The sequence below is a fragment of the Cygnus olor genome, chromosome 16 (genome assembly GCF_009769625.2).
Source record: "Cygnus olor isolate bCygOlo1 chromosome 16, bCygOlo1.pri.v2, whole genome shotgun sequence".
Classification (NCBI taxonomy): Eukaryota; Metazoa; Chordata; class Aves; order Anseriformes; family Anatidae; genus Cygnus; species Cygnus olor.
In genome coordinates this window covers 12,459,385-12,474,361 of record NC_049184.1, presented here as the reverse complement: position 1 = coordinate 12,474,361, position 14,977 = coordinate 12,459,385, and the positions used below count along the sequence as shown (strand labels likewise).

At 36.4% G+C, this 14,977-nt stretch overlaps 1 protein-coding gene across 2 annotated transcripts in view; it reads left to right on the top strand.

Moving 5' to 3' along the window:
- The window catches only part of TAF4 (TATA-box binding protein associated factor 4), a 37,628-nt gene extending 24,386 nt beyond the window's left edge, over nt 1-13,242 (top strand). Inside the window, exons 6-16 of one of the 2 annotated variants that reach the window (XM_040575590.1) lie at nt 179-301; nt 1,244-1,333; nt 2,432-2,674; nt 3,687-3,834; nt 4,179-4,293; nt 4,919-5,088; nt 5,693-5,823; nt 7,146-7,271; nt 7,936-7,992; nt 8,073-8,192; nt 12,011-13,242. In XM_040575590.1, coding sequence (XP_040431524.1) covers nt 179-301; nt 1,244-1,333; nt 2,432-2,674; nt 3,687-3,834; nt 4,179-4,293; nt 4,919-5,088; nt 5,693-5,823; nt 7,146-7,271; nt 7,936-7,992; nt 8,073-8,192; nt 12,011-12,178 — 1,491 coding nt within the window. In that variant the 3' untranslated portion in view covers nt 12,179-13,242. Of the gene's footprint in view, nt 1-178; nt 302-1,243; nt 1,334-2,431; nt 2,675-3,686; nt 3,835-4,178; nt 4,294-4,918; nt 5,092-5,692; nt 5,824-7,145; nt 7,272-7,935; nt 7,993-8,072; nt 8,193-12,010 lie in introns of those variants that run through there. The other variant, XR_005824780.1, reaches the window with a different exon arrangement.
- The last annotated feature ends 1,735 nt before the right edge of the window (nt 13,243-14,977 follow it).

Genomic DNA, 14,977 nt, shown 5'->3' with positions numbered 1-14,977 from the left:
ATATAACTTACAAAATGTGAACACTTTTTTAATTCAGGGACCTGAATTAATAAATATTATTATTCAGTGATGAACTAGAGAAGGACTTTATTTCTCAGAATTCAGGTCAGAGTATTTATTACAAAGAATTTATTATCCCTTCTGTTTCCCTTCTACTCCCCCTGCCCGCCTCCATCAGGAAACTATGGAAAATGTGAAGAAATGCAAAAACTTTCTATCCACGTTAATAAAACTGGCATCATCTGGAAAACAGTCTTCAGAGACTGCGGCTAACGTGAAAGAATTGGTACAGAACCTGCTGGTAAGGAAAGTTCATATGAAAGTTCATTCAAAGTTGTAAGAAACAATATGTGAGCAAATTTAGACTCAAAACTGAGTGTTTATGATGAGGAAGTTTCTAAAATGTGAGATAAACCAAACACTGCTTTTTCTGAATTAAAATATATGCATATATTTTCCTTTAAAGCTTGTAAATCAGATGTTGCTGCTCATATTCATGTATGAAAACTTACCCATGACATCTGTTAACTTATTGTAATGGACCTATGCGAGTTAAATTTAAGTGCAAATAATATAAATGATGGCTCTTTAAATTCTATGATTTTTATTGATAAAGGAACGAATAAAAATATGAATTATGAAATGTCAGGAAAGACAGTGCAGCTAGTAGAATAGCTAAGTGTAGGAAACCACAAACTTTTACAAAATAATAGTAAATAATATTACCTGAAGCTAATGTTAAAGATTGACATACTTAATATTTATAGAATGAATAGTAATACTGCTTAGCCTGGTTGTGAGCAGCCTTTAATTTAGGGCACAGCTGTATATTCTGGATGTTATCATGAGATAACCAGAGGTGGTCACAAGACCAAAAGTCAAAATATCCTCCTAAGAGGAATATAAAACTAGTTTTGTGAGAGAGATGCCACCTTAGTATATGATGGGCACACCTTTAATTATTTGAAATGGAGGAGCTATGGTACTTTGGAAAAGAGAACACCAGAGATGGGGCTGCCAGGCTGTTCAGAGCAGTTGATCGCTCTTGGTAAATCTCTGTGGCTGTCTTAAAACTGCATTCAAAAATCATTGCTATGATAAAACTTGATAACTAAAATTAGTGGGGGATGATAAAACTGCTTATTTTCTATAGATTGCTAAGATGTAATTTTTTTGCTTGGTGTTGAATAAATGTAAAAGGTAATTTTTGCAAGTTCATTTATTTTGCTTTTCTGTTCTGAAGGATGGAAAAATTGAAGCAGAAGACTTCACCAGTAGGCTCTACAGAGAACTTAATTCTTCACCTCAACCTTACCTTGTGCCTTTCCTGAAGGTAACTTGTGTTCACAAGTCCTCATGTATAACTGTGCTTATCTGCTTGCAGCAATGAGCACAAGCACATCTTTTACCAGTACAGATGGAATTCTGAGATGATGTAGATGGAAGTTTTAAATGGTGCCAGGTTAGACTTCTGCACCCTTAAAACAATATTTCTGTCTCTTGGTTCCGAAGGTTTGTTAGTATGATTCATTGGCACAACCAATAATATTTCTACTAGTGTCAAATTATAGCTACTTTAAGAAATCTGAGAAGTGTGGGTCGTCTTTCTATTATTTGCAAGCTGTTTCTTTCCATAGCACCAAGCCTATGAATTGATTTATTATCATCTCTTTAGTCTCTTAAAAAAAAAAAAAAAGTAGGGATTGAATGATACAGAAAACTGTACCTTCTGGACAAACTCATGCTCTTATGCCTCTGCTATATACCATATATTCATATGGATAAATAGGAAATTTGTCGTCTCTCAATAATAAACACTATTTGTCCTAAATTTTATAGTAATTTGACACATCTCAAAATAATGTTTATTCTGAAACATTTAACATCTGAAAAATCAGAGAAGGCACATCAGCACTTTATGATAAGAGTATAACTCTGCTTGGCTAATGTATGATTAAGGAATATAGCTGTAGGTGTGTGTTGATGTTTCTGGATTCTTAAGTACTTGTTCATACGTGAGTTGTTCACAAGGACAAAAATTGTTACTCTAAGTAACTAATGTAAGAATTCAGTAAAACTCTGCAGTCTTCTAAGCCATCACGTCTCATAGGTTGGTACATGCAGTCAAGTGAGGCAGCATGAGCTTAGACTGTTAAATATGTACCAAGGGTTCCAGATGGGCTCAGTAACTTAGATGCCTGATGCCAAGTTCCCACAACTAAAGGTCCTGTTGCTCTGTCTAGCTTTAAACGTGAAGTGGCATGGTATTTCTGTGTGCTGCTGTCACATTTTCTCTTCTGATGATGATGTCCATGCAGACCAATGCAGCACACTGACGTTGCATAAAAAGCATTGCTTTTTATGATTAATGTTTTCTTCTGTGATCTAGCATTAAGATACTCAAGCAAATTCTTTCCCTTCCTCTTTTCAGAGGAGTTTACCTGCCTTGAGACAGTTAACACCGGACTCTGCAGCTTTCATTCAGCAAAGTCAACAGCAGCAGCCAACAACGCAAGCAACAACTGCACTTACGGCAGTGATGCTAAGCCCGTCGGTTCAGCGCACAGCAGGGAAGGCGACTGCAACTGTAACGAGTACTCTCCAACAACCTGTAATCAGCCTAACTCAGCCTACACAAGTTGGTGTTAGTAAACAAGGGCAGTCTACACCACTGGTACGTAAGTTGAAGCGCGTCAGCTGTTACTGCACAGTTGTTTTTTCAGAATGCAGTGAGTTTGCTTCACAAATTGGTTGTTTACCTCAGTCGGATCTTTAACCTTTTTAGAGAAGAGAGCTACTAAGAAGAAAAAAGGTATAATTTAAAATCCATTCACGATTAAAGTACTATATTTCCTGTTTTACCAAGAAATATTGACAGATTTTCTCAATCACTGCATCCCATGAGAGCAGTGTTACGGAGCATTTTTCACTTCCCATTTCATAAGTCTAACAACAAATTACCCCAAAAGAGGAAAGAAAAGAAGTTTCTTAGGCCTGCATGTAAACCTTAATGAAACCTTAATGAAAACCACATAAGACTATTATAATGTGCACCGCCTTTTTTCCTGTTCTCATAACAAAGCAGTGTCTGCACACAAGCTATTTCTAGGATATGTATTAATATATGTTATTAAATGGCTAGGGTTTCTTGCTACTTAGTACATGAACGTTGCCTGTAGAACATTTGCCATTCATCTGAGCTTCTCTGTCCAGAAATTTTTATATAAGATGAAAAGAAGAGATTGCTTTTGTCAGTTCATAAATACTTTTTACTTAACTTGAAAGAAAATTGCGGATCTTATCAGTTTTATGGTCTTTATAGCCTAGACATTATAGCAAGGGGTTAGGGACCTAGGGAAGAAATAGAAATTGAACGCTATATATATTTCTATATCTAATACAGGAACCACAGGTAGAACTTTTACCAGGATTGTTGTGATTATAGTTTTTTTTTTAATAGCAGTAAGGCTTTTTTTGTATCACAGAAAGTGGATTAGTTTTCCACTGAGTAATAATTTGTCTAAAGAAACTCAAATACCTTAAAATGTGCTGATTCTAGATCAATGAACAGATGTGTTAAGATGATAACAATTTACAAGTTTATTGTTAGGCTTTTTTCTTCCCACCAGATTCTTAGCCTTAGTTGTTTCAGATTGTTCACAGTTCTTTTTTCTACTTATCTGCAGGTTATCCAACAGTCTCAAAAAGCAGGGACATTGATAAGGCCTCCACAGGTAACGTTGACACAGACACCGATGGTAGCGTTGCGGCAACCACATAGTCGTATTATGCTTACTACTCCTCAACAAATTCAACTGAATCAACTTCAGACAGGTAGGAGGTCAAGATATTTAGTATATATTGTATTGATAGCACTAACTGAAGTCTGTTTTGTTACTGTCAGTTCTAAAGTGCCCTGTAGCTGTATGCTGGCTGTTGTAGTACAGATAAAATTTTCAGTGCATATTGCCATAGTGGCTGGGGTTGCACATATGTTAGGGCAGCATTTACAGTCAACTAAAATGTCTGGGAGCTGGAAGTGCATGGGAGGGTCCTGCTCTAGATGGGTGAAATGCAGGTAGAGTCTTTGTGCCAGGCCCTTGCCATTATCATCCATGACTGGCATGTAAATCTGAATTCTGAAATTTGATGTACAAATGTTGTCTGTCTTCTTGCAGTACCTGTGGTAAAACCAACAGTATTACCTGGAAACAAGGCTATTGCCACTGTTTCAACACAAGTAGCTGCTGCTCAGAAGAATAAACTGAAAGAACCTGGGGGAGGTTCTTTTAGGTGAGGAACCATATGCTTATTTGTACTTATACTGCCTGGGCAACCTGCTGAGCTCAGTGGGATCCTTTCTGTGTATTCCAGTGGTGCTGAATCAGGCTAGGTAAACTCGCAAGAACTAGAAGTGAATTTTCTGTAGCAGGTTTGCTACTTAAAAACTTGTACAAACAGCTGTGGGTATACTTGTGCCAGACTGGTTTTAGCATTTAGCTGGCACTAACGATAGATATCAAACCTCACAAACAAATCTTGTCTGGACAAGCGAATAGAATTCATTCCTCTGCTCCTGCCAACTCTGCTCAGGTCGTTCGGATGTACAGCCTGTTTTACGGTGATGAGTGCAGTTTATTATTGTTTGGTGGTAGTGATGTCTAGCCTTTTGTTTCTCAAGATGCTAAAATGTTGCATAAGAAAAGACCTTAAGAAAAACAGTTAGGAAGTGCAAAATGGCAAGAATACTTTGGAATCAAATGATTTATTTTAATGTATAATAAAAGCAAATAAAATGTAAAAGTTAAATAAAATATTCAGATTTGTTGTGGAACTTACCTGCAGTTGAGGTTTTGTAGCAGAATGTGTAGATACAAGAACTAAATGTTATGGTTGTAATGAGTTTTTGTTTCTTAAGGGATGACGATGACATTAATGATGTTGCATCAATGGCTGGAGTCAACCTGTCAGAGGAAAGCGCTCGAATATTGGCAACAAACTCTGAGCTAGTGGGCACGTTAACAAGGTCCTGTAAAGATGAAACCTTCCTCTTCTCAGCACCTTTACAAAGAAGGATATTAGAAATAGGTAAGTTAATGTTTCTAGAGCTTTAAGAAACAAATTTCACTAGTGTTGGGGGTACTTGAAGACATTTTCCATAGAAATAGATTTGAATAGTTTTAAAGTTGCTAGAGTAGTTACCTTTTGTATATTTGGATGCTTGTGTGGGCAGTCACTCACCTTATGAAAGTAGAAGAACAGTGTAAGCAATAACAAAGCTACAGAAATATTTTCTAAAACGATGGCAACTTAACATCAAAATTAGTGGACCCTGTTAAAATTCTGACTGCATAAAATGATAGAGCAACTAAAATAATTAAATTTGTTTTTAAAAAAATAAATCCAGAAACAACTTTATTGTATTTATGCACAAGTTTAAAAATTATAGTATAACTAAAAATGTTCTTAAGTTACTTGTTTTACTGTGGCATGCAGCATTTGTTCATAGTCGTACATTTTGTTAAGCTAATGTAAACTTTTATATGTATACTGTTTCCTGTCTAATGCTTGTTCTCAGAAATACACATGATGGCCTTATTTTTTAAAGTGCTTAAATTTCCATGATTGAGATTGACCAGATGTTTAGCTGCATGTTATAATTTTTTTTTACAACTTTCTGTCCTGATCATAGGTAAAAAACACGGAATAACAGAAATCCATCCTGATGTAGTTAGCTACGTATCACATGCTACACAACAAAGACTACAAAACCTCGTGGAAAAATTATCGGAGACTGCTCAACAAAAGAACATTTCTTATAAGGTAACTGTATTTAATTGCACAGATAAAATTGCACAGTTTCCATGGGCTCTTAGGGTTGGCTGTGATACATGTGTTTAGATGTTCTTCATTCTGTGAAGTTAGTTTGTTTATTGTCTCTGACTGATTTACCTTAGACTAAGATTATTAATATACATAGATGATTAGAATACTTCAGCTTGCGTTTGCAAAAATTTTTTCAAACCAATGTTTAGGAGCTGTCCCCACCCCTTTATGTCAAATGTTTAAAGTCTGAGTGATTGTACAATGAGAGAGGCAGATAAAAGATGTGGTTTAGTATTATTCACCACACCCAAGCATTATGTGCCATCTGGTAAAGGTCAGTCAGCATCAAGTCTCCCAGTGTAAGGCTGAATGGTGTGATGGATGAGTATTTTTCATTTCCTTTCTTCAAGTGTACAGCATCTTTGCAAACAAGCTTTTTGATCTCCTACTGAAAATACATATAGGTGCTCATCTCCAGAAGCCTTTTTTGTGCTCAGTGATGATCTATTTGTAGAGTCCTTGTGTTCTTTTATTTCTGTAATTCAATCTATATAGGCCCAGCAGGTACTGGGAGAAAGTGAATCATTGAACATGCAGTTAATATTCCCTTTCAAGGAAATATTCTTTGGCTATGCTGACCTTCCAAAAAGGTATGCCCTAAGTCACAGAAGTACAACTCTACAACTGCTCAAGCATGAAGAGGATGCAGCAAAATTTAGCATTGAGGCTTACACCACATTATATCCTTCCTTCCCCCAATGTGAGCATATAGGAGAGAAAAATATATCATATTTTCTTCTCCTTTTTGATGGTAACCCATGTTAAACAGGCACTTTGTATGGGACGAAGCGACTGAATGTAAAATGAGCTGTTTCACCTGCTCTCCGTGCATGTGGCCACGTTGTATTAGAATGAACAGACTGCACCTGTTGTTAATGCTGCTGGGATCAACGTGGGACTAGAGAGCACTGCTCTGAATTCTCAAGAGACTTCTATCTGACAGATGTGTGTTCTTAATAGATGCAAATGCCTAAGCATTAAAAAATAACAAAAAACAGTTCTCTCTGAAATATGTTTGGGAGGTTAAAGCCGTGATGATATTAGCATAGAAGTCAAAATCTGATGAATTCGTGGAATAGAACAAAATGCTTTTAAGAGCTCTAGCTGGTTTGACTGGTGTAAATATACACTTGCTATTTGTTTGAAAAGGACAAAGTGAACACTTAGCTTTAAATCTATATGTTCTTCTACAGTACAGTACAAGGTAACAGCTTTGTTTTTAAGATATGTAATGAGAAACATATTTGCTATGTTTTCAGGATGATGAAAGATATGAACAAGCAAGTGACGTTCGGGCACAGCTCAAGTTCTTTGAACAACTTGATCAAATAGAAAAGCAGCGTAAAGATGAACAAGAAAGGGAAATTTTAATGCGTGCAGCAAAGGCAAGTGCTTGGATTTCACACACATTTTCGGTGTCATTTTTGACGTCAAAAGTGCAGAGTTTCTTTGCATTTTAAAGGACGTGATGAAGGGAAAGACTAATCTTCAGAGGTAGAACTTGATGAATGTGTTCTTTAGATACAGCTGTGTTCTGCTTTCCTTGGTAAAGCACGTGAGACAGCTGCTCTACCATTCTTGTTGCATTTTCTTAGATTTACTAGATCTTAAAAACTAGTCCTTACCATCTTCATTGAGGAAAAAGGTTTATTTTATATCTTGGTGGTATGCATAAATGAAATGGTATAGAAAAGCTACAAGTATTTTGGAGAATAGAAATTGAATTCAGAAAGATTTTGACAGGATGAAGAAATATAATAGGTAGGAAGCAGTTGATGCAAGTACTAGACTTTGTGGTTGTACTCAGTGACCCGAATATAGGATGAGTATGACTACCTATGCAGGAGCACTCTAGAGACAATTCACAAAATAAGCCAGGATTTCTGATAGGTTTATGTTGTGTTATTGTGTTACTAATCCACTTCCCACAGAAATTTAAGAAAAGCTTTCATACACTGTGCAAAACTTATGTTTATCTGCTTTTGTAAACAAATTACTTTTTTTCTTTTTCTTCCCTCGCTCTTCCATGTTCATCATTTATCAACATAGTCTCGATCTAGACAAGAAGATCCAGAACAGCTTAGGTTGAAACAGAAGGCCAAGGAGGTAAGTGTTCACTTCAACATAAACTTTTCTTTGCAAAATTAAAAGAAAAAGATTAACCGTACTTGTTTTGACAAATGCAGATGCAGCAACAGGAGCTAGCACAGATGAGACAGAGGGATGCCAACTTGACTGCATTAGCTGCAATTGGTCCCAGAAAGAAAAGGAAAGTGGATTCACCAGGATCTGGATCAGGGACAGAGGTACAGTGCAATTGCAGTCCTTGGTTTTGCTGTGTCACTCTGTAAAAGTCTTTTTCTTCAGAGCTTTCTTTGCTAGTTTGTAGAAGTTTTTGAGTAGCAGAAGTGTATTTTGAAATGTGCTAAGATTTGCTTGCTCCAAGGCCAGAATCAATTTTTAGCATCAGTGTAATGGCATAGGGGACAAAATTTGAGTAGTCATTATTTCCTGATTCACGAAACTTGAGGAATGTTAGAAAGCCATCGCTGTTCTCTCAAGTCTGTGCTTCTTTGGACCTGGTTTTAAAACAGATTGTCATAGCTGTATCCAAACTAACCAACTAAGAGAGCAGACTAATGCCTTTAATGAGGTGGGTGCAGTGGTAGAGTTGAATCACTGCTGAATTTTACATCTGGACCGTCGGGTTATAGGAACTTGTCTAATTTCTTCAGCCTTTGATTGGCCTGTAGTTTTAGGATCTCTACAGCAGATCAGTTTGACTGTTTCTATTTGATTAGCACGTTCATATATATCCCTTGTATGTTCTACCATTTAAACTAGCATTTTAAAAATTAAAAATGCCTCTACTGACAAAGCTATTAGTATGCTCAGTATTTGTTTAGTTTAATGTTCATTTAAATTCAGGTAGATTGATAGACTATCTGCTATATTTGTAAACAAGTTAATGAACATGAAATAGTATAAAATTACTTTCTGCATGGAAGATATTGAATGAAGAATCTCTAATGCTTGAAAAGAACGAAGTCTTCTGAAACTTGTGATTAACAGGTCCAAAAACGCTCTTCATAATTTGAGACTTTTTCGATGCAGAGTTTTGTATCTGATAGCAAGAGACAGGATACTAATAGTTTAATAATTTTGCTTATTTACTCCATGAACATCCCACATTTTTGCTGCTAAAGCAACTCATTCTATAGAAAAGTCTCATTACAGAATAGTTCACCTTGCTTTATACTGAGCTATTAGAAGCCAGAATTTGTGTGCTTGATATAAAATTTACAAAACAATCTGAATACTAATAAATTTTATTTTTATATTAAAAAATCAAGCCTCTTGAGCATCCTCATAAACAATTTTGTGTTTTGAATGTTACTGAAATGCCTGATATTATTAATAATGTATCAGGCCTGCTTATTGATAGAGTTGTTTTTATATAAGTTAACTAATTATTGTATTGAAGTTTTATAAACATAATTTAAAATCAGAATTTAGAAATTAGAAATTGCAGAATGCAGCACTCAGAAAGATCAATATGTTTATAAATGATGTGGTCTCTGAGGAATATCCTGAAATATTTCACGGAGTGTTGATGTTGGCATTGCCTGCTTATGCACGCTCAACTGTGCAACATTAATAGTCTGTTAATGTCACTTAGGTTATGGAAAGTATTTTGCATCTACTGTGAACACTTGTTTGTATTTCATCTAAATCTGACTAATTTAGTTATCCTAGATTAATCACTTACTGGTTAACCAATTAACTACAGGTTCCCTGGAAATCTAATCTTTTTGTCTGTTTAATTAAGAACCAGCTGCTTTTGATCTGATAGACTCACAGCTGTGCTTTTGCTGCTGTCTCACTTAACGTTTTTAAATTGAGCTCCACTTGTCACCATTTGTATGCAGTTTGTAGTTAAGGCATGTTAGAAGAAGTGTGGAAAAAATTCTACTTAGACACAGATTTGTAAATGTAAGCTTCTGTTGTCTAGGGATGTGGAATCTTAATTACTTGTAAAATCACCTCTAATAATTGTACTGTTTCAAAATTCAACAAAACAGGTTGGTGTCAGTTTTAGAATTTTAGGTCCAACTGATTTTATTGAATGTTGTAAGAAAGCTCATAACTTATTCTGTGCCTAAAGGAGTAGCATAGTTCTCTCTTTAAAAAGACTCCTGATATTTTACTTCATAGACTATAATAACATTTTGAATAAAAATCAGGATTGAGCTAAGGCATATTTAAACAAACAAACAGCTAACCATTCCATCTATAGACCTTTTGTTATTAACCTGTATGTATTTGACAAAATTTATTTAGCATCCAATATTGTCCTACATCTTCTAATGTCCATTGAAGTAGATGGAAATTAGGCACCTAAATTGTGCAAGTGCTTTAAAGTGACCTTTTGAAACGTGTCCTTTGTTGTTAGTGGTGTGTTGATGTAAGAAGGGCGGCAGCAAACCCAGTATGCTACCACCTCAGAGATGACAATTTCCAGTGCAAGTTTAGATTGGTTTCTTAGTAACATACACTAAGCAGAAATACATTACTTTAACATGTGGAGGACTGTGTTAGCGTGCGTCTCAGCAGCTCATTCACATTGCTCTCATGGCTTTTCTCCGCTCTGCAGTGTTCTTACCTAGAACACTTTTAAATGCTCTAAACTGCAGGCAGATGAATCTTTATCCACTAGTGGAGTATTTGGGCCTTCTGGTGTCACCTAGTTCTGAAGTTTCATATAAAAAATAAAAGAATATTAGATTCTTCTAGTAAATGAAATAGGAGGGGAAAAAAAGTATCCAGAAGTAAGTGATAGAAATATAATCTGTTCCCAGTCGCTCAGAATATCTTCATTATCTCTATAAACACACAAGAGCAAGGTATCAGCAACAAGCAACTACCAAAAATATTTCCGATTTTTAAAGTTGAGCTGCAAGTTGGCTTTTTGGTCTCGTTGTGCCATCTACTGGCGACTGTGCCTCACTGCTGCTGCTTCCACCCTGCAGGCGAGGCAGAGCCAGGGAGGCTGGTTGAGAACTTCTTGGGGGCTGCTCTTCTGATGCTTGCTGCTCTTCAGCTGTCGCCAGCCCCAAGCCAGGCTGCACCCCAGTACTGCTAAGGAAATGTCTCTGCTGCATGTGCTAGAGAACCCTGGCTGTGAGAAAACCCCAGGCTTTCTGGAAAGAGACGCTTTGTTATGGGATAGTGTTCCTGCCTAATCCGATGGCTTTAAAGCACTACAGGATTTCCTTGCTGGTGTAAACAAAAGCATAGAAGAGATAAGAGTTGTATTTATCACACGTATCCTACCAGAGCTGTGACTGCTGCAAGCGAGAATGCATGGGGAGCTTGCCCCAGCAGAGCTGCTCTGCAAACTCAGTTACCAACCAGTCTATATCTAAACAGTGTGGGCATCTCTAAAGAAATCTTACGTTTCTCCTCCTGTTTTTTCAAAGTAACAAATAACGCTCTGCTTGTTTCTTTTGCCACCCTGTGTGGCACGCTGCCAGTGTGTAGCGGAGGGGTAAGTGTTGCTGAATGATAGAGAGGAATTCAGAGATGATTAGGGAATGTTTGCCGGTGTCCAGAATAGCTGCTGCTTAATATAATGCTGAGCCTGGTTACAGCTGTTGTCAACAACAGGCAGAGATCGTGGCACTCTACTGGGAAGATCAGGGGAGATAGAGGATATTCCTTGCGACCTCGCAGTCAGGCTGATAGGAGTGATTCCTAGCTCAGCAAGAACTCCAGGGCTGCTCCTGGGATCCGTCTGCTAACCTGGTGGAGAATACCGAGAGTAGTCGCTCGTGGGTTTTTGCTTGTTGGGATTGTCGGTCACTAGAGCCTGCCAGCAGATAAGAACAGCACTTTGCTTGTGTGTTTTCAAAACACATCTATATTAAACATCACCAACAGCTTCTAATTATTCACCTATTGTTTATAAAATAGTAATTAAAATGAAGTCTGTAATCTGGTAGCATACACTGTTTGCTAGCCTCCTGGACATAGTCAGTTTTTACCTCACATGTTTTCTCTGAACAGTTTTGGAGTACCTGTGGGCATTACCAAGTCCTGATTTCTCTGCTCTTCTCGTTCACAGGGATCTGGTTCAAATGCAGCAGTCCCAGGCAGCTCTGGAGTTGGAACAACCAGACAGTTTACGCGACAAAGGATAACGCGGGTGAACCTCAGGGACCTCATATTTTGTTTAGAAAATGAGCGAGAGACAAGCCATTCACTATTGCTATATAAAGCATTCCTTAAGTAAAATGGAAAAGATCAAGGTATTTTTGACGGAGAGCCGCCTGAGGACATTTTTTATATATTTGCAAATTACGCCTTTTTGTAACAAGCAAATGGGATATTGTTTAAAAAACAACCACCTCTTTACATGGAACAGTTTTATATTCCTGTTTATAAATAAACTCTTCAGTATAAGAGAAATACATTTCTGTAACAGTGAGGATACTTACAAGGCCTGTGGATACTATAAAAGGACAATTAAATTTTAACTCATCTCTTGATTGAGTGGCCTTCTTGCCAAACAAGCCATATATAAAGACTGATGGAATCGTTTAGCAAATAACTAGCTACCCTTTGTCAGCCCTGTAGCAGTTTTGACATTAATTGTGCATTTTAGTTCAGTTTTATTCAACTAAATCAATTATATAGGCATATGTCTACAGCAGATGACCTCATTTCATTTAGCTTTTTTTTTAAACAGTCAGTTAGCAAAGCAAACTGATTTTTTAAGAATATTTATCTTTCCCCAAAATGTTCAAAATCTAGAGGGATATACAGTTAATTTTAAACATAACCTCAATTTTAATCACATTATTGCTTATTAGAGGCCCTGAAATCCCATAAAGGAGGGTTACTTCTGAATGTTTTAGCAGCATCTGTAAAAATGCATATTATTTGCTATAGTTTGTAAAGCTGTAAAGTTAAAAAAGGAAAAAAAGGAAAAAAAGAGAAACCTTTTCAGCATAAATATATTTTACTTGCACTGTGTTTTTTAGCTAAAGTGAAAGCTTAGATTAAATAAAATCAAAGTTGAGAGGAATCATCAAAAGACTGTTTCTCAGTGTGAATCAAGTGTTGAAAAATGGTTGGTGTATTTTGTCAGTAATTGTACATAATTTTTGGCACATAACATAAAAATGGCTATGTAAACTATAATTATTTTGCTAAAAGACTGTATGCAAGCTGTGGGCCTACTTTAAAGATGTCCAGAGCAAAGTCCCTTCTTTGTACCTATTTTTTTATTACAAATATACTAATTGGTTCTTTATATTTTCAGAGGTTATTGTATTAAATTGTCTATTGATAGTACTTTTATGACTGTAAATACTTTGGCTTTCTTTGTGTGAACTCTCATGGTAGAATTTAACTCTCTTGCGTGTAAACTGAATGCTGATCAGTATTTTTATCAACACCTGACAACTGTTACACCCCTTTTATTTTGTCTTTTAGGAATCCTGTCTTTCCATTTTTTTTCATGTAAATTTTGCACAGTTACTTGTTCATATGTAAATATTTTACTTTCAAAAATGAAGTTTTTAATTGCTATTGTTTTATATAGGATTGAAAGAAAATTAACTCCTTTATTAAAAACAAATTTATCTGTATTTGCTAATGTATTTTTCTCTCTAAATCTTTTCTCTTCTTGGATTTATTTTTCTTGGTACAGTAAAATATTAGTCTACCTGAGGGGATGTTGTTTCCTAAAGATGCACTTTGGTTTTTTATATTGTTTTGTTTGTCAGTGTTTTGGAGGTATGAAACTTTATGAATCTTAAAACTTCATTATTGTCTTAGGGATCTTGGACAAAGATCAATGGGTAGTGGTTTTGTTTTGTTTGCTTTTTAAGCAGGGAAACTTTTTGAAGAGATCTTAAGTGTTTTGTTTTGATCCAGTAAAGATTTAATAAAATACCCTCTCGCTAAGGGCAAGCCTACTCCCTCAAACACAGTTAACCGCAATGGGTTTCAGAAGAAGGTGTGATATAAAACAAAGAATTTGGAACACAATTATGAATATTATAATAAGGGACACATTTTTGATTACTAATATGAAAGTCAGAGGTGTATTTCTGGTGCTCTGTACTGAATGTTTATTTTTTTATTTTCCCCCTCTACATGGGCAGTTAAAAAAAAAAAAAAATCACAATTTTGACGGCCCAATCCTGCTATTAGATGAATAGAAAAATCATATTATTTTGATAATTATTTCTTGTACATGGACAAACCTATCCACAGGCTACTGCAGCAAGCACACTGCTAGTGAACTGGCACTCAGCCCGGCATTGACGTGGTCCACCTGAGACTGGTTGTCTCGCTGAAAAAACGGATTAGCTCCGCCACTGATGTGTTCACCTGACATCATGTGTGACACTTACTTGAAGATTTTAATCGTTTGTAAACTCCAAACTGTCTTTGAAATTATGTAATGTTATTAAGTGGAAAGAAACTACTTTGACTTTTGGCCAAAACATTGTCATAGCCTTCCTTTAATTGTAAAAAACAATTGTGATTGCTAATCACCACCAACCATCCAGCAAGCGAGCACGCTAACTGCAAAGCTGCGGCAGGTAAGTTGAGAAGAAACTGGCCTTCAAATGTTGCTTCCAATAACAAGAGGAGGCTAAGACATGTCTGAAAAATTGAAGTTATTACATGGCATGCTATACTGTGTGTTCCTTGTGCAGTAGAGGTAGTAGCACTTGGTTTTAAATAATATCTTCTTAAGTGCACAATCAGCTCTTCACTCTGCACAATTTTTTCCTGGCTTGTAAAAGTCATTCTTTTAGAGAGGGAAGCTGGTAGGGCCCATCTCCCTCCTCCAGTTCAAATCGATGTCATTTTTGGCTGAAATACTGGCCCTCAACTATCATTGGTGCTGGATTGCTTGCTGCTTCATGTGGCTGTTGGCATACATCTGAGATGTTCTTGTGGCAGCTCAGCTGTTGATCTTACTTTTTAATTATAAAGATGGTGACTCCCTTTAGAAGCATCTCAGGAGCTTTATGCTCCAGAGCAAACCCACAACCGAGGAGGAGTGACATTT